This window comes from Rhineura floridana, chromosome 22 (genome assembly GCF_030035675.1).
Source record: "Rhineura floridana isolate rRhiFlo1 chromosome 22, rRhiFlo1.hap2, whole genome shotgun sequence".
In the NCBI taxonomy this organism is placed as follows: Eukaryota; Metazoa; Chordata; class Lepidosauria; order Squamata; family Rhineuridae; genus Rhineura; species Rhineura floridana.
In genome coordinates this window covers 1661597-1685949 of record NC_084501.1, presented here as the reverse complement: position 1 = coordinate 1685949, position 24353 = coordinate 1661597, and the positions used below count along the sequence as shown (strand labels likewise).

General features: G+C 46.0%; 1 protein-coding gene across 2 annotated transcripts in view; it reads left to right on the top strand.

Moving 5' to 3' along the window:
• Positions 1 to 24353, top strand: part of CDC42BPG (CDC42 binding protein kinase gamma) — a 78862-nt gene that overhangs the window by 6912 nt on the left and 47597 nt on the right. For both annotated transcript variants that reach the window (XM_061606421.1, XM_061606420.1), the window contains exons 2-3: positions 23415 to 23506; positions 24012 to 24095. In XM_061606421.1, coding sequence (XP_061462405.1) covers positions 23415 to 23506; positions 24012 to 24095 — 176 coding nt within the window. The remainder of the gene's footprint in view (positions 1 to 23414; positions 23507 to 24011; positions 24096 to 24353) is intronic.

The window sequence follows — 24353 nt, the reverse complement described above, 5'->3', positions numbered from 1 at the left end:
AGCAGCCAGCATGGCCAATGGTCAGAGATGGTGGCAGTTGTCGTTCAGTAACATCTGGAGGGCCCCCACAGGTTCCCTATAGCTGTACTGAACAAAAATCTTACATTGACGCTAATTCTGCAATTGGTGGGGATGTTTAGTTGAAAGTGGGGGAGCCCCTTCCCCTTTCTCCATGCTTTATTCTTAACCATACTATTTCATTCTGAGACTTGGGTGCAGGGTGCTGCTGATCACCCAAAAAACTCTTCAACACATCTGCAGCTTCTGGGTGTAACCATCCTGAGTAAGTTTCACAGTCATGAAATAGGAGGGAAGGTCCTTGGATAGGTCTCCCAATGGAGGGATGCAGTAAGTGGAGTTCCCTAATGATCGGTATTGGGAGCTCCTGTGTTTTTTAACTTGTTCATAAACCATCTAGAGTTAGGGGTCAGCAGTGAGGTGGCCGAGTTTGCTGATGATACTAAATAGTTCAGGTTGGTTAAGACAAAAATGGATTGCAAAGAGGTCCAAAAGGACCTCTCCAAACTGAGTGAATGGGCGGTAAAATGGCCGATGCAATCCAGTGTAAACAAATGTAAAGTGATGCATGTTGGAGCAAAACTTATTTCACATACAGGAATACCCCGAATAACAGACAGTCGTTTAAAAGACACTCGCTATAACAGACATTCTCCAACTCCACCATACCCCACTTAACATACGCACGCTTCGCAATAACGGACACTGACCGAACGCCCGAACTTGCGTTCCACGTGCGTGCGTTGCGAAGCGTCGTCTCCCGCAGCGTTTAGAGCAACTCTGAGCAACTGTCCTTTCTCGTCTGGTCTGCTTCATCCTCGTTTTCAGTAAATATTCTTTAAATTGTTTAAATTCTTAACTACAGTACAGTACCGTATTGCGATCGGAGTACTGCCTGCCCCGTCCTAGGTCGGCGGTGGCGGCAGTGGCAGTGTGTGTTTGTGGGGGGGGGCACCTCGTGCTCTTTACAGTACTGTAGATCCCCCTGATTTCATTTTATACCTCTCCATTGTCCCATCTTCCTTTCCTGCTTTAATTGAATACTTTTCTCTCTCTCTGCCTATCATTAGTTCTGGCTTTTGCCGCTGCTGGCTTGTGTGTGTGTGGGGTGTGCATTTCCCTTGCCTTCAGTACAGTACAGGTACTGTAGTACAGTACATAATGGCAGATACAAAGAAAAGTCATAAATCTATCACCTTAGATATGAAGCTTATTTTATTTTATGTTTATTTTAGTTATAAATGCATTATTTACATCAGTTATGCCCGTATATGACGATTGCAGTGCAGTACATGCATCGATAAGTGAAAAAAAAGTGGTGCTTCACTTTAAGTAAATTTTCACTTTACATACACACTCTGGTCCCATTGCATATGTTAATGCGGGGTATTCCTGTATATACTCATGGAGTCTGGACTGGCAGGAATGAGATCTTGGGGTCGTAGTGGATAGCTCGATGATGCTGACCCAGTATGCAGCAGCTGTGAAAAAGGCAAATCTCGTGCTAGGAGGGATAGTTAGGAAAGGGATTGAAAATAAAACTCCTCATATCATAATGCCATTATATAAATCTATGGTGCAGCCACATATGTCTACGGTTCTGGTTGCCTCATCTCAAAAAGGATATTGCAGAGTTGGAAAAGGTTCAAAAAAGGACAACCAAAATGATCAAGGGGATGGAGCGACTCCCCTATGAGGAAAAGTTGGAGCATTTGAGGCTTTTTAGTTTAGAGAAAAGGTGAGTCAGAGGTGGCACGACAGAAGCGTATAAATTTATGCATGTCATCGAGAAAGTGGAGAGAAAAGATTTTCTCCCTCTCTCATAACACTCAAAGTTGGGGACATCTGAAGCTGAATTTTGGAAGATTCAGGACAGACCAAAGAAAGTCCTCCTTCACACAGCGCACAGCTAAACTGTGGAATTCGCCCCCAGAAGAGGTAGTGATGGCCACCAGCTTGAGTGGCTTTAAAAGAGGATTAGACAAATTCATGGAGGAAAAAGCTATCAGTGGCTACTAGCCCTGACGGATGTGCCCTCTTCTTCCATGGTTGGAAGCTGAATGCTTCTGATTCCCAGTTACTGGTAACTGCAGGAGGGGAGAGTGCTGTTGTGCTTGTCTTGAAAAGGCATCTCGTTGGCCACTGGGTGAGCAGGATGCTGGCCTAGATGGGCCCACTTTGGCCTGATCCAGCAACCAGGCTCTTCTGATGTTCTTAAATGTTGCAGCTGCTCAGAGGGAACCTGTCAGCCATAGAATGTTGACAAGGCCAAGAGCTTTCTTGCAGGCAGTGAAAGGCCTGCCTGGCTGAAAGAAAAACTTCACACAGGGACCTTGGGCAGGAGGAGATGTAATATCCTGGCAGCAAGAAATGAAGTCTTAGAAATGGTGAGGCAGGGAGGCTAAAGAGGTGTTTGGAAACTGGACTGAACGAAGAAGCTCTGACAACAGAGGAGGTGTCCGCAGCTTCCTGCCTGTGCCAGGATCTTACTCAAGGGCAGCAAAGAGCTGCCACCGACCCACCCAACCCCAGCTGCATTCAGACATGGGGTTTGACTGCTTATGGTGGCAGTGCTTCTGTCTCACTTAGTGACAGTTCTTTTGCACCGCAGTTCCTGTTGCCTTCTGCATCTGTGGCTTTGGGGCCGCCATGCCGCCATGTTGCACTAAATTTCATTCACACCAGTGGGCATGGACACAACCATGAACATCATTGGACATGTCGCCACTCCCCACTCTCTACACATAGCACATGCGGACTTCTGTTTCTTCATGATTCAGGGAAAGAACCATATGCCAGAAGACCACCCCAAATTTTGTCACTTTATTCCTGCAATTTTCTTGGTTAATGGGGCTGCAAATGGATTTTTACCTGGAATCTAGTGCTCAACGCCCACTAGATTCTGCTAGATTTCCAGAGTGGTGCTTTTGTTGCGTGAAAGATCAAATGATCCGGTGAGGAAATGTCAGGGCAGCGGAACGACCTGCTGCCTGAATGCAGCCTGGCCTTGCTCTTCTCGATCTTAATCAGGGCAGCAGCCCTCGCCCTGCGGAGGGCCTCCCTCCCCTTTGTCTTCAGGAGCCTTTCTCCTGCAACAAGCACTTGAGCTTTTCTTCTGGAAAGAAATATATGAAGTAACCCTTACCACACAACCCCTTTCCCTGTGGCTCCTTCTCCCCATGTGAATTGCGCTCCCCAGCCAGGCAGGACCTGTTCTTCAAGTCTGGGTGCTGCTGGGTGGGTGTGTCCTGGATCTTGCAGTGCAGATATTTTTCTGGGATCCAAAGTGTGCTTACTTGATGCTGGCTGGTTGGCAAGTGGCGGCCGATGTGCATCCACTGCTGAGGCGCAAGCAGCCGGGATGAGCAGAAGGTCTCCGGTCTGAGGAGGAGAGGGGTCGGCCAAGGGCTTGGTGCAGAAACCAGGGATGATGGCAAGTCAGACCCTTGGCCCATCTAGCTCAGTACTGCCCACACTGACTGGCAGCTGCTCCCCAGAGTTTCAGGCAGTCTTTGCCAGCCCCACCAGGAAATGTCACAGATGCAACCTTTTGCTTGTGAAGCATGTGCTCTGCTAACAAGCTGTGCTCCTTCCCCTAAAAGTAAAGTAAGGTTCCAGTCCTCATGGTTCTGCTTTCAACAGAACGCAAGAAGCGGCCTTACATTGAGTCATACCATTGCTCCAGCCCCACTGGCTTGCCAGGATTTTTCAGGGGCCTTTCCCGGCCCTAACACTGAGCTACAGCCCCTCCCTAGGGCTTGCTGAGCCTTCCTAGTTGGCCCATGTGACATCCTGCCACCTCCCTAGCTCAGTCAGCTTCCTAGTGGGGGGCTGTTCTGTCACTGGGGCTCGCCAGCATGCTTGCATCACCGTGGCCACCAGCCGCAAAAGGCCGCCTTGGCTGCCCGGCTACCTGCATGCCCCTCCCTCGTGATTTCCGTTGTGCCCCCCAGATGCTCCCTGAGTGGGTGTAAATAACAGTGACATTTCCACTCCTCACCCCCCACCTCCACTTGCCCTGCATAGCTTTCCTGATGAGGAGCTGCGGCTGCCTGTCTTGGCTCTTGATTGAGGGTGATGCATGGGAGAGGGAAGGGATTCCAAAGGTGTTTGTTGTTCCTGTTGCCAAGGCAACTTGGCTGGGTTTGGCAACCCAGCAGGTAGGTTTTGGATCCCAACCTGTTGGTTTTCAGGAGGGCTGTTTTGTCAGATGGGAGACTCCTCAAGGTAGCTGCAGCCCACCCAGCCAAGGGCTCCTGCAGAAGCCTCCCTGCTCCCGTGGTCTCCATGTGCCTGGGCATGTACATGTGCTCTTTGCTGCATTCCATGCCAAGGAAAGATGATCTACACGGCCTGAACCAGTTGCTTGTTCTCGGTCTGGGGAGAAGTCCCATCGGCTGCACCCCCCGACTGCTGGGAGGCATACTCCGCACCTGCTTCCGACTCCTGCAATCCCACCAGGCATTTCTCCCCCACACCCCTGCGGGTGTAGAGCGATACAGCCTAAGGTTCCCAACAGCCCCGCCTCATGTTTACTTAGCACGATTTATGATACCACTTAATTTTTGAAAAAAGATTTTCATATGGTCCTTCAGTAGCGTTCCCAGAGTAACGTTCTGATCAGACAGGGAGCTGCTCTCTGACACAGTGAGTCAGGCCACAGCCCCCCAGCTCAGTGTTTTCTACGCACTGACTGGCAGCAGCCTAGAGAGGCTGCTGGGGACTGAACCGGGGCCTTCTGCTTGCAATTTGCTGTGAATCAGCCATGAAGCTGTCATATACCAGACCGTCAAGCTCACTGCCATCTGCTTTGGCTGGAAGGGGCTCTCGGGGGCCTCGGGGAGAGAAGGGTCCTTCCCATCAGTTACTGTTACTGGACCCTCTTTTAACTGGAGCTGCCAGTGGGGACTGGCACTGGGGCCTTCTGCTTGCAAAGCAAATGCTGTGCTGCTGAGCTCCAGGGCGCACTCCTGACAGCGTGGGATCTCATTTATGACAAGGTGCAATTTCCTTATCTTTGCTGAGAGGGGAGCAACCTTGGCTTGCGGCAATGCGCTCCTGGGACATCATGCCGGAGCTGAAAGCATCTGCCAGGACCATCCCTTTGCACAGGAGCAACAACCAACAGCAGTCCTGCAGGCGAGGCGGCAGCATTGGGGCCAGTGACCCATAGGAAGGGGTTGCCTCTCCTCTCTGGGGCGTGGGGTTCAGACCTGGTGCTGTCCCCACCCTCCTTGCCATGCGAGGAATGCAGTTCCACTGGTTCCACCAGGCATGCCTGGGCCAGAGTCTGGTTTTCCACCGTGGAGCGAAGGCTGGAAACAGTTTGGCAGCCAGAGGGAGAGCAGCTGGAGGAGAATTTGTGCAGAGGGAAGCCTCCCCCTCCTTTGGGCCAAAGGAGGACAGCAGCTACCACCCACATCCTCATTCTGCTACTGGACCCAGCCAAATTTCCTACACACAAATACAGCGTTCTTTGAGATATTGTGTGTGTGTGTGTGTGTGTACATGCATGCATGTGAGTTTGTGTGTCGTTATTTCAACCCAATGTTGGTGCAACATTTCCTGGAATGAATGAAATAGGAATTCCTCTCTGGCTACTTGCAAACACAACAAATGCAGTTTAGTTTTCTTTTTTTTCACCGCCAATTGTAATTTTATGTTCCAAAAGAAGCCAACCTTCTGCCAGATCATGTGATGGAATGAAGGAAGGAAGGACCAGAAGGGGTGGATGCACAAGGAGCGACCCCCTGGGGGCAAATTCATGATAGCTGGGAAGTTCATTTGCTGAGCTGTGCAAAATTATGAACTGAGAACAAGAAGGACCTAAATGTGATCGTCTATTTACTATTATTTATTAGCTGTATTTTCTAGGCCATCCTGCAACAACATTGCAGGCCAGCTCCAGACACTCTTGGATGAGACCGATTATCTGCATCCATTTCAGTTGGGTTTCAGGCCTGGTTTTGGCACGGAAACAGCCTTGGTCACCCTGTATGATGACCTTTGTTGGGAGAGAGACAGGGGGAGTGCGACTCTGTTGATTCTCCTTGATCTCTCAGCAGCTTTCAATACCATCTACCATGGTATCCTTCTGGGAAGACTGGCTGAGTTGGGAGTGGGAGGGACTGCATGGCTGTGGTTCCTCTCCTACTTGGCGGGTCGGCTCCAGAAGGTGGTGCTTGGGGAACATTGCTCGGCACCCTGGACTCTCCAGTATGGGGTTCCGCAGGGGTCAGTTCTGTCCCCCATGCTGTTCAACATCTACATGAAACCATTGGGTGCGGTCATCTGGAGCTTTGGAGTGTGTTGCCATCAGTATGCTGATGACACGCAGCTCTATTTCTCCTTTTCATCTTCTTCAGGCGAGACTGTCAATGTGCTGAACCAGTGCCAGACTGCGACAATGAACTGAATGAGAGCTAATAAACTGAGGCTCAATCCAGATAAGACTGAGATGCTGTTAGTGGGTGGTTCTTCTGACCAGATGGTGGCTGTCCAACCTGTCCTGGATGAGGTTGCACTCCCCCTGAAGGAGCAGGTTCATAGCTTGGGGGTTCTCCTAGAACCATCTCTGTCACTTGAGGCTCAGGTAGCCTCGGAGGCACAGAGTGCCTTCTACCAACTTCAGTTGGTGGCCCAGCTACGCTCCTATCTGGACAGGGATAACCTGTCTTCAGTTGTCCATGCTCTGGTAAACTCTAAATTAGATTACTGCAATGCACTCTACGTGGGGCTGCCTTTGAAGACTGTTTGGAAACTGCAGCTTGTGCAAAATGCAGCGGCCAGATTGGTAAGAGTGACCAGACAGTTCAAACATATAAAACCTATTCTGGCCTGCTTGCATTGGCTGCCTGTATGTTTCCGAGCTCGATTCAAGGTGCTGGTTTTAACCTGTAAAGCCTTACACAGCTTGGGACCACAATACCTGATGAACCTGTATACTACACTCAACATCTAAGGCCCTCCTCTGGGTGCCTACTCTGAGGGAAGCTCGTAGGATAACAACAAGGGAGAGGGCCTTCTCAGTGGTGTCCCCCAAATTATGGAATGATCTCCCTGACGAGGTGAGCCTGGCGCCAACGCTGTTATCTTTTTGGTGCCAGGTCAAGACTTTCCTCTTCTCCCAGGCATTTTAGCATGTGTTTTTAAATTGCTTTTTAAAATGTGTTTTTAAATTTGTATATTTGTTTTTAATGTTTTTAATTGTAAACCACCCAGAGGCTATGGGGTGGTATATAAATGCAATAATAATAATAATAGTAATAATAACATCTCAAGGCAGCTCACCAGAAGAAAACAAGTTCAAGCGTAACACCAAGTTCAAGCGAAAACAGCTAGGTTGGCAGGGACTAGAGAGAGGGCATTTTCAGTGGCGGCCCCCACTCTCTGGAACTCCCTCCCATTCGATCTTCGCCATGCCCCTTCCCTGGATATATTTGGCCGGGCATTAAAAACTTGGCTTTTTGGACAGGCCTTCAGGAATTCCGGGGAGGGCTAACTTTTTTGGGATATTTTATTATCTATTGATCGCCCTAACTGATTTCATGCTGCTGTGATTAATGATCGTTCTGATTTTATTGTATTTTATCTGTATTGTATTGTAATTTACTGAATTTTAGTTTGTACGTCGCCTAGAGTGGCTTCGGCCAGATAGGCGACACAAAAATTAAATTTATTATTATTATTATAACACTTCCGTTCTTGGGGAACCACCAACCACCAGTCTCCATCCTGACTTAAGAATCTCAGCAGAGCCCTGGAGCTGGAGCTGGCCCAAGGGGGCCCATCTAGTCCAGCATCCTGTTCTCACAGTGGCCAATCCAATGCAAGCAGGACCTGAGGGCAAGAGCAGACTGAGGCAGACTGGCTTAATTTGGGAGACTGCGCTCCTGTGCAGCATTCCTGCTCCGCATGTTCATCTATGAAACAGAGAGAGCCAGTGACAGAGTGGGTGGTGGGTGGGGTACTTGTGGTCTTCCAGATGTTGTTAGACTACAGCTGCCATCCTCCATGCTGTCCCATCCCAGGTTGCAGCACTGCTAGTTAGGGCCAGGACTCCTGGATCACTCCTCTATGAGGTGGGGTGGGGTGGGGAGCTGGGCTCAGCAGATCCAGCAGTTCTGTTTTCTGCTTATTTATTTATTACATTTATATACCAACCCATAGCCAAAGCTGTCTTGCAGAATGCTGTGACACTGTGCTTGCGCAATGGGCATTTTCCTGGCAAGTGTCAGAGTGAGCTGCTGACCGGCCGGCTGGTTGGCTGGCTGGCCTGCCAACCTGCCTCTGCATGAGAAGCTTGTGCCCCAAGCCTCTGCTGCCAGCCTTCCTCTCTCTCCTGCCCTTACGGCACGTGGGTGAGCTTTGGGAGCCCTGGACAGCCAGCAAAGAAACCTCTTACGTCTCCACTGGAGCCCTTACCTCCTGGGATGAAGGTGGCCCTCACCCAGCAAGCCCCTGTGATGACACTTTTGAGAGTGAGAAAGAACCCCAAAGGAAAATTGGCGATCGCTACTGTCACTTGCCACCTGGGTTCAGCCTGAGGCAGCGTGTATAGCCTAATTCATTTTATATATGGGAAAAGTAGTATGCTGGACTTATTTTGGGTCATCAAAGGTGCCTGCTTTCAGTCCCAGGGTCCATTTCTCTTGTCCCTGAATGATAACTGAAGAAACAGTGCCTCTGAGTTTGAGTACAGTATGTTTCCACCATTAAGATCACCTCAGCCATTCCCCATGCCTCTAGAATCAGGGACCAGAGGGCATAATGTTCACACTGCGGTAGCACATCTTATACTTTCTAGAGATTACGCATCGGAGGGGAGGGGATCATTTTCTGTTAATTTCTTATCAGCGGGCGCTGCTGGCTCAGCAAGGCCCGGGCACTTCTGCAGCTCTTAAGCTATTCCACTTTCCACTTTCATGTTCTGCTGCTGAGTGAGCCTGTAGAACAAGGTGTGAGATGTGTGGCTCTCTTGATGTTGCTGGACTCCCACATCCCATCAGCCCCAGCCAGCCAGCAACCATATCTGGAAAATCGTAGGTCCCGCATCCCTGCTGAAGACCTTTGAAGCTTTGGTAGCGCCTGCTCTGCACTGCTAATGGAAACGGGATACTGGGGGAGAAGGTTTAGTGTGAGCCAATGTGGCTTCTCCTCCACACAAAGGATGCAAAGGTGGAGGATCATGCCTGCGTGCCCCACTGGCACCAAGATTAGGTGACTGCCACAATGCCAACGAGTTTTGGAAATCAAACTCTTCCATAGGTTGGCTTGTTCTGTATGATTTATTCTGCTAATCTTGGGGAAGGAAGCAAGAGGTCTCCCGACCTGACCTCTGGGCACCTGCTCAGCTCCCCTGCCTCTGTAGCCATAAGACTTGCTCTTTTTAAAGGGGGAACCCCCAGATTCTCAGAAAGCTCCATATCTGTCCCCACACTGAATGTCACGCTTTGAGCTCATGAAGTTGGCTGTGCCGGAGATGCTCTGATGTTTCTTCACGTGGCCAGTTGCTTTGCCTCCTTCCTTCTCAGAAACACCTCAGCAGCCCGTACAGGAAGAGACAGGTGCCACAGCGTGAGCATGGCTGCCAAGAGTGGCATGATGGGGCACGCAGGCATAGTGCTCCACCCTGAGCACAAAAGGGGCAGGGGAAGAAGGTGGATGACGGCAGCTTTTTGCCACAGGTAGAGAAGGGCAGCCTTGCCACCACCTTCCTTGTTCTGCCCTCTCTTGGAGCCTTCCAAGCAAAGAAGGCGTGTGGTGGCGGGCAGGACTCCAGCTTTGGGAGGGGTGAGAGCGAGTGGTTAGAGCAAGGAGAGTGCTGGGGACCATGTCCTGCTTGAAAGACCTCGAAACAGCAATGGAACACAGCCCTAGGCTTGTGCCTCTTTTGCTTCCTGCACAGCAAAAGGAGGGGAAATCCAGGTCCCAGCTCAAGGAGCAGCTCCGCTGGAAAGCCGAGTCTCTTGGGATGAGAAACCCTAGAGTTGGTGACTTTGCAGCTGTTGTTGGACTCCCAGCTCCCTGCACCCCTGGCCATTGGCTGAGGCTGACGTCCAACAGTGTCTGGTTCATCCTCACCTGTGAAATAAGCGAGCCATGGCATGGCAAGCTCCTTCAGGTGGTCTTGAAGATGATCCAGTCCATGTTTTTTGCTCTGAATCAGGACCCCTTTCTGTCTCCTGAACGTTTCAAATGTGGTTGTTCATGTACTTCAGGGATAGGGAACCTGTGGCTGTCCAGGTGTGGTGGATGGTGTTCCACCAGCCTCAGCCAGCATGGCCAGTGATCAAGAATGATGGTCACTGTAGGGCCAACAATATCTGAGGGCCACAAGGCATCTCTCCCCCCCCTCAGGTCAAGTGGGATCTTAGGGTACAGCTACAATAAACACAGAGAATTGTTCAGTTTTTTAAACTGAATTATGTTGTTTTAAAATAGTATTTATACTGGCTTGGCTGTGTGAGTCACTTCATCAAGGCCTTTTGCTAACTAAATAATATTCACATCAACATGTCTCTCTCTATTTACTATCTGCAAAATATATAAAATATTTTCTGTGTGTTTAATTCTGTAGCTATATCAACCAAATCATGACTTTAGTTGGCTCACTTCCTTGAGTTATCTCCTCAACATGTGTTTTGAGATCTCTGCCATGGCTTCATTTGAACTGCAGCCTGTGATAAAAACAGTGGGCTATATTCCAGGGTTCAAAGAATCACAGAGTTGGAAGGGGCCTCTAAGGCCTTAAAGCATCCCTGACAGGTGCCTCTCCAGCTATCTAGTGAATGCCTCCAGTGTTGGAGAGCCCACCATCTCCCTAGGTCATGGGTTCCATTGTTGTACCGCTCTAACAGTCAGGAAGTTTTTCCTGATGTTCAGTTGAAATATGGCTGCCTGCAACTTGAGCCCATTAGTCGTGTCCTGCACTCTGGGATGATCGAGAAGAGATCCCGGCCCTCCTCTGTGTGACAACCTTTCAAGGACTTGACCAGTGCTACCATATCTCCCCTCAGCCTTTTCTTCTCAAGGTTCAACCTGCCCAGTTCTTTCAGTCTCTCCTCTCAAGGCTTTGCTTCCAGTCTCCTGATCATCCTTGGTGCCCTCCTCTGAACCCATTCCAGTTTGTCTGCATCCTTCTTAAAGTGTGGTGTCCAGAACTAGACTCAGTACTCAAGATGAGGCCTAATCAGTGCTGAACACAAGGGAACCAATACTTCATGTGATTTGGAAACTATATTTCTTTAAAAAATTGCCTTTTTAAATTTGCCTTTGCCTTTTTTGTAGCCATATCACACAGTTGGCTCATATTCAGATTGTGATCAAGAACCTTTCCAAGATCCTTCTTGCATGTAGTATTGCTGAGCTAAGTATCTGCATTTTTTCCTAGGTGTAGAACTTTGCATTTATCCCTGTTAAATTTCATTCTGTTGTTTTCAGCCCAATGCTCCAGCAAAATCCCTTTGAATTTTGTTTCTGTCTTCCAAGGTATTAGCTATCCCTCCCAATTTTGTATCATCTGCACATTTGATAAGCATTCCCTGCACCTCCTCATCCAAGCCATTAATAAAAAATTTGAAGAGCACGGGGCTCAGGACCGAGCCCTGTGGTACCCCGCTTGTTACTTCCGCCCAGTTTGAGAAGGAACCATTGATAAACACTCTTTCAGTACGATTCTGGAGCCAACTGTGGAACCACCTGATAGTTGTTCCATCCAGCCCACATTTAGCTAGTTTGCTAATCAGAATATCATGGGGCACTTTGTCAAAAGCTTTGCTGAAGTTGAGATATGTCCACAGCATTCCCACAGTCTACAAGGGAGGTTACCCAATCAAAAAATGAGATAACAGTCTGGCAGGATTTGTTATTGATAAATCCATGTTGGCTTCTGGTAATAACTGGATTGTTTTCAAGGTGCTTACAGATTGACTGTTTTATAATCTAATCCAGGATTTCCCCAGGGATCAATGTTAGGATGACTGGTCTGTAGTTCCCCGGTTCCTCTTTTTTGCCTTCTTGAAGATAGGGACAACATTAGCCCTCCTCCAGTCATCCAGCATTTTACCTATCCTCCATGATTTCACAAAGATAACAGAGAGTGGTTCCGAGAGTTCTTCAGCCAGTTCCTTCAATACTCTGGGATGCAGTTTATCAGGCCCTGGAGATTTGAACTCATTCAAAGTGATTAGGTATTCCTTGACCATTTATCTATAAATCTCAAGCTGCAATCCTGCCCCTTCAAGTTCATGTTTCTCAGGAGGGTCATATACCCTTTTTTGGGAGAAGACTGAGCCAAAGTAGGAATTGAGCTCTTCTGTCTTTTCTTTGTCTTCTGTTATCATTTTGCAATCCTCATTGAGCAGCTGTACCACCATATCTCTTCTCTGTCTTTTACTATGGACGTACCTGAAGAAAGCTTTTTTGTTGCTTTTAGCATCTCTCGCTAACCTCAGCTCATTCTCAGGTTTAGCCTTCCTGACACCATCCCTGCAATTCCATAATACCTGCCTGTACCCTTCCTTTGTAGCCTGGCCTTCCTTCCACTTTATGTATGTCCTTTTTTGTTTTCAGGTCATCTCTAAGCTTTCTGTGAAGCCACATTGGCTTCTTCTGTTGTCTTCCCCCTTTTTTCCTTGACAGCATTGTCTGCCATTGTGCCTTTAGAATTTCCTCATTTAGAAACTCCCACCCATCTTGGACTCCTTTTCTCATTAGGGTCGCTTGCTATGGAACCTTACTTACCATTGTTCTGAGTTTATTATAATCAGCTTTCCTGAAGTCCAGGGTACACATATTGCTACTCTCAGCTTTTGCTTCCTTTAAAATGAAGAACTCTAGTATGGTGTGGTCACTTTCCCCCAGAGTTCCCTTAACTGTCACTTCATCCACCAAGTCATCTCTGTTGGTTAGAATCAAGTCAAGGATAGCTGATCCTCTAGTTGCTTCCTTCACTTTCCTGAGGGGCCATGTTTGGTAGAATTTGTCTCCTAACACATATTGGGGTAATTGTCCCTCATTGCTACTACAGCATCCTCCTTGAAACACTGGCAATTTGCTTTGCAAAAATTTCATCCTCATCTTCTCCTTGATTGGGTGGTTGGCAGTAGACTCTGTGATGTTCCTGCTTATATTGTAGATATGGTAAGTGCTCTTTATATAGAAGACATATGGTAAGTGGAGTGAAAGAGGAGGGGGAGTACATGAGCAGTAGAATGCTGGATGATTGGCTGAGCGTTTGAATGGCTGGGGGTATAAATGGAAGAATGACAGTTGAATCAGGGAGGTGGTGAATTGGGAGGTGGATGTTGGAGAGAGGTGGATGGTGTTTGGTGTTGTTGTTGAGAGTGAGTTGGAGTTCTGAGGCAATTAATGAGAAGTAAAGTACATGTCAGAACATATATGAAACCATAAGCTTGTCAACAAAGTAATTAAGCAATCTTGTTATTTTTAGTGTTCAATAAATATTTCTTGGTTTACAAAAAGCCTGATTCTTCAGCTGGGATACACAATCCAGGGGGGATGGCAGAGTAACCAAGACTGAACAGTAATTGTATCGAATGGTGGCAGCGGCGGAGGAAAAGGTATTGTATCCAGTACCACAGAGAAACCCAGGGCTGTAAGCTTCAGTGCAAGAGGCTGCAGGGGGGTTTGGGAATTACCTATACCCATAGACACAAGGTATCGAGATAGCCTGGCAGAGACTAAGGCACAGTCTAAAGGTTATAAGAGATACAGAGTGTTGGGTAGTAAGGCCTAGCAGGGGGATCTTCTGAGAACTGTGCTAGAGCTGTAAAGAGTAAGAAGAAAACCTAACGTTCCTGTCTGCTGGTAGCCACAAGTGAGAGCTTCACAGGTGGTGCCGGGGAAGGATGTCACAGACTCCAACTGCCATGTTCCTTTTATTCCTTGCCCCGTTTATTTTAATCCAGATACTCTTGGTGAAGCTCATCCTCCTGTATTTCTGTGCAGGGATATGCGTTTTTAACATATAGTGCGACCGCGTCTCCCTTTCTGTTCCTTCTGTTCTTTTTGAACAAATTACATCCTTCAGTCGCTGTATTCCAGTCATGGGAGTCGTCCCACCAAGTTTCAGCTATACCTATCAAGTCATACTTCCTCTCCTGCATTAAGGGTTCAAGTTCGTCCTGTTTGTTTCCCATACTCTGGGCATGAGTATACAGACATCAAAGACCATGTGATTTACGGCCTGGCTTGCTTCCTACATTTTTATGAAGACTTATTACTGGGCCCCATTAGAGCCGTTCCCTCAGTTCCTGTTACTGTGCACAAACCTTTGTTACTCATTACCACCAAGTTTACATCTCCCTCCCCCTTGGGATTCAGTTTAAAGCTCTCCTGATGAATTTCTCCATGCTGTGGCCAAACACATTCTTCCCAGTCCTTGTGAGGTGCAACCCATCACTTGCCAGCAGTCCATTTTCCAGGGAGCGTAGCCTATGGTCCCAGAATCCAAATCTCATGTTGGCACCACCTCCGTAATCAGTCATTCACCCAGAGTATTTTTGTCTCCCTTTCCACTCCTCTTCTAAGTACTGGAAGGATGGACGCGAAAATTATCTGGGCCCCAAAGTCCTTTCCTTCCCAGAGCCTCAAATTCTGACGTGATTTCTTCGTAGCTCTGCTTGGCAGTATCATTCATTCCCACTTGGATATCTGTCAGCGGGCTTCATGAGCGATGGCAACCCTTCTGTCACATCTCTATTCTGTCCTGCAGGGAGGCAGCATACCTGGCAAGTCCACAGATCTTCTCAGCATATCAGATGCTGTGGCACCCCATTTCTTTTAAAGGAATGCCAGATGTCCAAGCTGGATTTAGAAAGGGAAGAAGCACCAGAAGTCATATGGCAAACATACATTGGATAATGGAACGGACCAAGGAATTTCAGAAGGAAATCACCCTGTGCTTTATAGATTATAGCAAAGTCTTTGATTGTGTAGAATGATCATGAAAAACTATGGAATGCTTTAAAAGAAATGGGGTGCCACAGCATGTGATTGTCCTGATGCACAACCTATACTCTGGACAAGAGGCTACTGTAAGGACAGAATATGGAGAAACCGATGGGTTCCCCATCGGAAAGGGTGTGAGACAGGGGTGTATTTTATCACCCTATTTGTTTAATCTATATGCAGAACATATCATAGGGAAAGCAGGATTGGGCCAAGATGAAGGAGGTGTGAAAATTGGAGGGAGAAATATCATTAATTTAAGATATGGAGACGATACCATACTACTAGCAGAAACCAGTAATGATTTGAAATGAATGCTGATGAAAGTTAAAGAGGAAAGCACAAAAGCAGGACTACAGCTGAACGTCAAGAAGACTAAAGTAATGGCAACAGAAGATTTATGTAACTTTAAAGTTACAACAATGATGCTGAACTTGTCGAGGATTATCAATACCTTGGCACAGTCATTAACCAAAATGGAGACAATAAGAAATCAGAAGAAGGCTAGGACTGGGGAGGGCAGCTATGAGAGAACTAGAAAAGGTCCTCAAATGCAAAGAAGTATCACTGAATGCTAAAGTCAGGATCATTCAGACCATGGTATTCCCGTTCTCTATGTATGGATGTGAAAGTTGGATAGTGAAAAAAGCGGATAAGAGAAAAATCAACTCATATGAAATGTGGTGTTGAAGGAGAGCTTTGTGCATACCATGGACTGCAAAAAAGACAAATAATTGGGTGTTAGAACATATTAAACCAGAACTACCATTAGAAGCTAAAATGATGAAACTGAGCATATCCTACTTTGGACACATAATGAGAAGACATGATTCACTAGAAAGACCATAATGCTGGGACAAACAGAAGGGAGTAAAAAAAGAGGAAGACCAAAGAAGAGATGGATTGATTCCATAAAGGAAGCCACAGACCTGAACTTACAAGATCTGAACAGGGTGGTTCACGACAGATGCCATTGGAGGTCGCTGATTCATAGGGTTGCCATAAGTTGTAATCGACTTGAAGGCACATAACAACAAGCACAATCAAAGGCTTTGCTGTAATCTATAAAGCACAGGGTGATTTTCTTCTGAAATTCCTTGGTCCGTTCCATTATCCAACATATGGTTCGATATGATCTCTGGTACCTCTTCCCTTTCTGAATCCAGCTTGGACATCTAGCATTTCTCACTCCATATATGGTAAGAGCCTTTGTTGTAAAATCTTGAGCATTACTTTACTTGCATGGAATATTAAGGCAATAGTTCAATATTTACTGCATTCCCTGGGATGCCCTTTCTTTGGAATTGGAATGTATATTGAACGCTTCCAGTCTGTGGGCCATTGTTTTATTTTCCATATTTGTGGGTACATCTTTGTCAACATTTGGACAGATTCAGTCTCAGTAACTTGTAGCAACTTTGTTGGTATGCCATCTGTTCCTGGTGATTTGTTTCTTCCAAGTATTTTAAGAGCAGCTTTCACTTCACTTTCTAAAATTTCTGGTTCTCCATCATATGGTTCCTCCTTGAATGAATCTGTCATCCTTGTGTCTCTTTTATAAAGTTTTTCAGTGTATGGCTTCTATTTCTCTTTTATTTTACATTGGTTAGTCGGTGTCCCCTGTTGATTATTCAACATCTCTACTCTTGGTTTAAATTTCCCTTTAGGTTCTCTAATCTTTTGGAATAGGGCTCTTGTTGTACCCTTTTTGTTGTCCTCTTCTATTTCTATACAATAACTATTGTAATAGTTGTCTTTGTCCCTACATTGCTGTATTATTGCATTTAGGGTTCTGACCATGTTTCTGTCTCCTTTTGCTTTCCTTCTCTCTTTAACCATTTTAAGAGTTTCTTCAGTCATCCATTGAGGTCTTTCTCTCTTTTTAACTAGAGGTATTGTTTTTTTGCTTTCTTCCCTGATAAGGTCTCTCACTTCAATGCATAATTCTTCTGGTTCTCTATCAATTAAGTTTAAAGCCTCAATTCTGTTCCTTATTTAATTTTTATATTCTTCTGGGATACTATTTAAATTGTATTATGGCATTATGCTTGCTTTGTTCTTCTTCTTTAGCTTTGATTTTCAATAGTACCAGTTCATGATCTGTACCACAGTTATGTTAGCATTTATTTCGCAGTGCTCCTGGTCTTGTTTTCACAGAAAATATGGAACTTCTCCATCTTCTGCTACCAATTATATAATCAGTTTGATTCCTATATTGACCATTTGGTGATGTCCACATGTACAGTTGTCTTTTCGGTTGCTCAAAAAATGTGTTTGCAAGAAACATATTATTGACCTCACAGAATTCAATAAGTCTCCTGCTTCATTTCTGTCACCTAAGCCCCATTTCCCCACAATTCCTAGTTCTTCTCTGTTCCCTACTTTTGCATTCCAGTCCCCCACGATTATCAGCACATTTTGTTTTGGTGTGTGATCAATTTCTCTCTCCAATTCCTCTTCTGTGTTTGCCATTGGAGCATAGACTTGGATGATGGTTATGTTAACAAATTTTCCATTTAAGCTCATTGATATCACTCACTCAGACCTTGTGTTATAGCTCCTAATTGCTTTTGCTACATCACTTCTCACTATTAAAGCAACCCCATTTCTTCTTAATTTCTCATTTTCTACATAAAATATTTGGTAGTTGCCTGATTGAAAATGCCCCATTCCCATCCATTTTAATGTTGATACATTCCATTTCTTGCTTGACGATTTCTAACTTTCCCTGGTTCATGCTTCTCACATTCCATGTTCCTATTGTGTGCGTCGTACAACTCCGGACTCTCCTTTCGCATCTGTGCGCATCAACCTCTGGACTTCCTTTCGGCTTTGACCCAGCTGCGTCATTAGTCACAGCGCTACTCGTACTTGTCCTTTGTTCTTCCCCAGTAGCTCGGTGAGTGCCTTCTGACCTGGGGGTCTCATCTTCCAGCACTATCTCGTGTTGCATTTTGGATACTCTGTTCATAGGGTTTTCCTGGTAAGAGGTATTCAGAGGTGGTTTCCCATTGCCTTCCTCTGAGTTTGGATTCATCTTAGTCTGGTGTCTCAGCTGTGACCATTCCGCCTTGGTCACCCTGCTAGGAGTCTAGCCTCTTGGTCTAGACTCCTGACAGCATTGCTGTCTGCTTCTTTGACACTCTCAGACACCCTCACCACGTTAAGGTGTGCATCCCAGAGGAGGCTTCTGCTCCTAACTGTCACCCTTTTCCACCGAGTTTCCTCCACTTTGTTGTTGCTCTCCACAACAGTCTCCTCTTCTGCTTCAATGTGCTGTTGTTGTTCTACCTCTTGTAGTTCTCTTTGCTGCTGTTGTTCCAGTGTTCTGTCTAATAATAATAATAATAATAAAAATAATAAAATTTTATTTATGAGTCGCCTATCTGGCCGAATTAACGGTCACTCTAGGTGACGTACATTTACGTATTAAAATACAATAAAAAACAATGAAAACCAAAACAGTAATTAATATACCGGTATTAAAAGCTAACCCACCCCAGGGATCCCATAGGCCTGCCTGAACAGCCAGGTCTTCAAGGCTCGGCGGAAACCTGTCAGGGAGGGGGCACGGCGAAGGCCGAAAGGAAGGGAGTTCCAGAGGGTGGGGGCCACGATTGAGAAGGCCCTCTCTCTAGTCCGCACCAGCCTCGCTGTTTTAACTGGTGGGACTGAGAGAAGGTCTTGTGTGGCTGATCTCGTCAGGCGGCATAATTGGTGATGCTGGAGGTGCTCCTTCAGATAAACTGGGCCGAAACCGTATAGGGCTTTGAAGGTCAACACCAACACCTCGAATTGGGCCCGGTAAGCAACTGGTAGCCAGTGTAGATCTACTAACACCGGAGTGATATGATCATGGTGACGGCTGTTCTTAATCAGACGTGCCGCCGCATTCTGTATCAGCTGTAATTTCCGGACCATGTTCAAGGGTAACCCCACGTAGAGCGTATTACAGTAGTCTAAGCAGGAGAAGACCAGGGCATGTATCACCCGTGGGAGCAGATGGGCAGGAAGGTAGGGTTGCAGTCTCCTTATCAGATGTAATTGATACCAAGCTGCCCGGCTCACTGCCGAGACCTGAGCCTCCATGGACAGCCGGGAGTCAAGAATGACCCCGAGGCTGCGGACCTGGTCTTTTAGGGGCAATTTTACCCCATTGAACACCAGGTCTATATCCCCCAACCTGCCCCTGTCTCCCACGAGCAACACCTCGGTCTTGTCGGGATTTAGGTTCAGCCTATTCCTTCCCATCCATTCACTTACAGATTCCAGGCACTTGGAAATGGTGTCCACTGCCAACTCTGGTGAGGACTTAAATGAGAGATAGAGCTGAATGTCATCCACATATTGGTGGCACCGCAGCCCAAATCTCCTGATGATGGCCCCCAGCAGCTTTACATAGATGTTGAATAGCATGGGGGAGAGGATAGAGCCCTGTGGCACTCTTCATCTTATCTTATAGTCTTCAGTGTGGCCACCTGCCGTTCCAGGCCCCTCATTTTTTCTTCCAGCAACTTGCGCTTGTTGCACGTGCATGCCATGTTGTTCTCAGGCAAGAAAACAAGCATGGCACGCACCTTGCAGGTCACCACCACTGGAGTGTCCTTCCTGTCCATAGTCCCTGCTGCCTTTCCCCCGTTTCTTTCTACTTGTATTGGAATGGCCTGTGCTTTGTCCTGTCCTCTTTCAGGGTAAATAGGCGAGTCCCACTGGTGTATGGCACACCATACAAGGGGAAAAAAAATTAGGCTTGTTGTAAACCTCCCGGTCTTGGCTTTAATTCTGCCCCCTCCTCCTGCCCTGGTCACCACAATACAGGGACAGTAACAAGGGGCTGCACTGCATGCCTTGTGCTATTTGATAATAATATTAATAATAATCTTTATTGTTACAGTCAATGACTAGCATGTGCCTTGTGCTATTTTTGAACGATTTGACAAAAATGATGAAGTTTAGATTGCAAGGCTAAAGAAGGAGGGAGGGATTAGATGGTGGGAGGGACCATGTTATTATTGACCATTGTAAGCTGTTCCAGGAGCTTTTTCTGCTGAAGAGCAATGTAACTAGATACTTTAATAAATAAATAAATGATAATGAAAACAAGAATTAGATGGGAATATTCTTTCTTTCTTTGACATATTAATTAATTATTATTTATTAATACCCCCTTCATTGCAAAGCAATATCCGAGTGAGTTACTCTGCAGTGTCATTGATTTGTTTAGTTTCAATGTGAGCTGGGGCTCATAGCATGGCACTAGTCCTTTGGAACACTGTTCCCACTGAAATCAGGCAGGCACCTCCAATTCTGATATTTTGTCACCTGCTGAAAACATTTCTGTCTCGCCAAGGGTTTTTAGAGAATTTGATTCAGTATTGCTCATTTGTTCCCTATTCTATGATTTTATAATTTTATGATGTTTTAATTATTTCATTGTGCACCACTTAACGAGTTAGTGGTTCAGAAATATTCTTATAAATAAAATGAATAAAATTGTGTATGTGTACATATTTAAAACACAATTATTATTATTATTATTATTAATCTGTCTTTTACTTATACTGTATCTCAGAATGATTTGCAGACGTACAGTAGAAACAGCTAAAAATAATTTTTAAAACAACGTAAACCCTCCCCTTCCCAAGGATAGGTTTTAAAACAATAGAAAATGAACACCTAACCTTTTCATCTAGCTGGAAAGGCTTCTCAAAAACATACTCAGTTGTTTCTGGAAAGTGCAGGTACTGGGTAGTGAGTACCTGTTGTATCTCAGTAGGGATGCTGTTCCACAGAATGGGGGTTGCCACACTGAAAGCCGTGCTCCAACTTTCTGTGCAGGGGGCTTCTGATATTTTAGGGACTTCAAAGAGAAACTCCTGCAGAAGGCAGTGACCCACTGGCTATATAAGGGGTCAGGGGATCTCTCAAGTAACCTGGTCCTGAGCTCTGTAAGGTTTTATATGTTAGTACTAAAACCTTGAATTTGACCTGGTAGCAAATCCTGCAGACAAGGCATGATATGCTGGTGGTAGTTTTCCCCGCAAGCTAGGGCATTCTGCACTAGCTGCAGCCTCCATATCAACCTCAAGAGTGCATTGCAGCAATCCAGTTTGGTGGTTATTGATGCATGGCCAACAGTGATGAAGCTGTTCCTGATCCGGGAATGGCTGTAGCTGTCTTACCAGCTGAAGCTGGGAAAAGGCACTTCCAACCACCAAGGCCTCCAGGGACAGAATTGGATGTAGGAGCACCCGCAGGCTAGGCAGTATCTGGATGTCATATTACAACCAGGAGGCTAAAACTTCAAGACTCAGACACTAGTACCAATTAAACATCTGGGCAAAAAGCTACGTCTTGTTAAAGTTACTAAGAGTTGGCACCAGCCATACTTCAGAGGGAGGGAAGTCCACAGTGGAGGTGTAAAAACCTTACAGTGTTGCTATCTAACATACTGAGATAATAAATGTGAAATGCTTTCAAGACCTTAAAGCACAGTATAAATGCTAACATATATAGAGCCACAGTGAAGTTAAATTTTGCCATGTCTCTCCTCCCAACACACAAACGCGTGCACACACACACACACCTTTTTAAAACAAAACAAAACTCCAAATAAATTCTAGGATCTGAAAAGTTCTATTTAAAAGAAGAGTTTATAAAAAAAAAAACCTCACTTATGCACTCATAGTTAAGGTGCCTGCCTGGATGTCCCAATTCCCATCAGGAGAAAAGACATCCCGCCTGCTGTGCTTGCTGACAACTTTGCCGCCACCACATGGCCAAGATTTTCTCTGGTCTTTCCGCCTCAATCCTCTTCTGTAGGTTGTGAAGCAAACACAGTGAAGCAAAGAAGCCCATGGGCCAGTGGTCACCTGAGCACCGGCCAACTTCCTGTCTCTGCTTTCATTGCACTGGGATCTGCAGTTCAAGATAGGCTTTGAATGACAATGCATGTCATTTCACAATCTGCAATCAGAACAGAGCGGGTCTTTGGCTATCTGAAGTGACTAGTAGCTTTTGCTGGCTTTACCTTGGCCTGCATATGAATGGGATTGGACTCTGCAGCTTAGAATAAGCTTTACACGTGGATGGTTGTCTGAAATGAAGGTTTAGAACTGATGAACAAAGCAAGTCTTCCGCTGCAGCCTGAATTTGGCATGATTGAATTTTGGTTAAACCTTGATTGGGCTTTGTAAAGGGAATGAAAATTTCAGAATTTACAAAGCATATAACTTTAAAATAATTTCTATATCACTGCCCCAGCTACAGTATTGTAGTGAATGTGCAAAGGGAGTGGTTTTGGTCAGAAAAACCAAGTGCCAGTGCCCAGAGGCTGTAGGGTGGCAGATCTGTGTGTGTTTATAATGGAACCCCTCTTGGTAGCTCAGTGGAGGATCTCAGTAAGGCAGAGCCAGGGAACCCTGCAAGCTGTCCTTGCAAAGGGGCACCTATTTGCTGACTTTGTAGCCAATAGTGATGGAAAGATCTGTCAATTTCGGTTATTTCCGTTTCTCATTTTGCTAGTATTAAATTTAAAGAATTAAGTATTAAATTTTAAGAAGGAGAGAAGAATTTTTATTGTACTAGTCGTCGGCCTTGACAATGTTAAAATATGCTCCACTGGGTACAAAGGAATAAGAATAAATGTTTTAATAATAAAGTTTATAAAACATTTAACACAACAAAGTCCAACTTAACACTAAAAATGGAAACACTCTTAAAACTCAAAACCATGATCTCTGGCATTGCGCTAACTCTTTGTCTGGATTTATCTCATGGATGTTTTGGCATTAAACTCAGTTCTCCACCTTTCTGCCGCAGTTTGTGATTATGTATGTATTGCCTAGTGTGAATTGTATTGTTTTTATTGATGTATTTTTATATTTGTGTTTTTGTAAGCCGCCTTGAGGGCCTTTTGGCCAAAAGGCGGGTAGAAATCAACAACAACAACAACAATAATAAATTCCCTCCCCTGCAAAAAAATCTCTGTGAAAATTAATCAGCTTTTTAGTGCCCATTTCTTCTCATACATTCAGGTATGCCGTTCTGACTAATGTTCACATTTTTGCAAGCAATTTTATCTGAGAGAATGCATTTTGTATGTTATTTTCATGAATATATTTACTTTTATGCACACCTTCTTCTAATATACGCATTTTTAAGACACTGGTTTGTTGAAGAACTGCATCACAAAATTCGGATAAGTGTGAATTTGGAAGGACGGCTGTGTTTAGCTTCTCATAATGTTTCAGAAAGTGCGTATCTGATAGATTCCTAGCACCCCTAGCAGCCAAACATGACGGACAGTTTTAGAGAGAGACTTGATGTGTTTGTCTTCCCCCCCCCTTTAATTAAGTTGATGCAGCCAATTGGTAAACTATTCAGTAAAACCAGTGGGACCTCTTCCCTCCCCCCCCCTTCAGCTTCCTCTTTTGTGGCCAAAGTGAAGCAGCTGGGTCTGCGGCGAGATGACTTTGAAATCTTGAAGGTGATTGGACGAGGGGCTTTTGGAGAGGTGAGTGCAAATGGCCCCTGCTATCTTTGGGCAATGCCCTCCAGGGAAGGGCTTTTGGCTTGGAGCTGGCCCCAGACCTTTTGCTGCCTGAGGTGAGGGACGAGATGGCGCTTCCCTCCCCCCATTCCCCAAGTGGTGCGGTCCTTGAATCTTGACTTCAGCACAGGTGATGGGGAAGCCTCCTTCATTGCCCCTGAGACCAGCTGGCTAGTTTAAGGGCCCCAGGGCAGACTGTGTGTGGCATACGCAGCACCCACGGCTCTTTCTGGGAGGAAGTGTGGGATATAGATTTAATCAGTATATAAAAGACATGGTGGTATCCTCCAACAGGAAGCACCTCTCATGAAGAGTCATATTTTTAACAGCATACTAAACCACTGAGAACTTGCTGTTTTTTAATGATACCCCCAAACCTGCAGTGCCACCTGGGGGGAGGTGCTATCTGTGTGTCCCTAACCTATGAGAAAATGGGCAACTCCTATGCGTCCTCCTGTAACCCCATCAGGTGGCGGTGGTGAGAATGAAACAGACAGACAAGGTCTACGCCATGAAGGTTCTGCATAAATGGGAGATGCTGAAGAGAGCAGAGGTAGGTGTGCCCCACCCCGCCTAAGAAGCAGCAACAAGTGTTTCCTTCAAGGTGGATGAGAACTGGGGGGGGGGGGACAAATTTAGGACGGAGTAGGGAGCTTCCGGCCTGTGGGCTGGATGTGGCCCTTCAATCCATCCTGCTGGGCCCTCCCCAGCCGTGCCTGTCACCGGATATCTGCAGCAATCAGTAAGGAAACAGATTGGGCTGACAAATCTCTCTGCTGCACCAGCTCAACGCTCACGGTTCTCTTCAGGC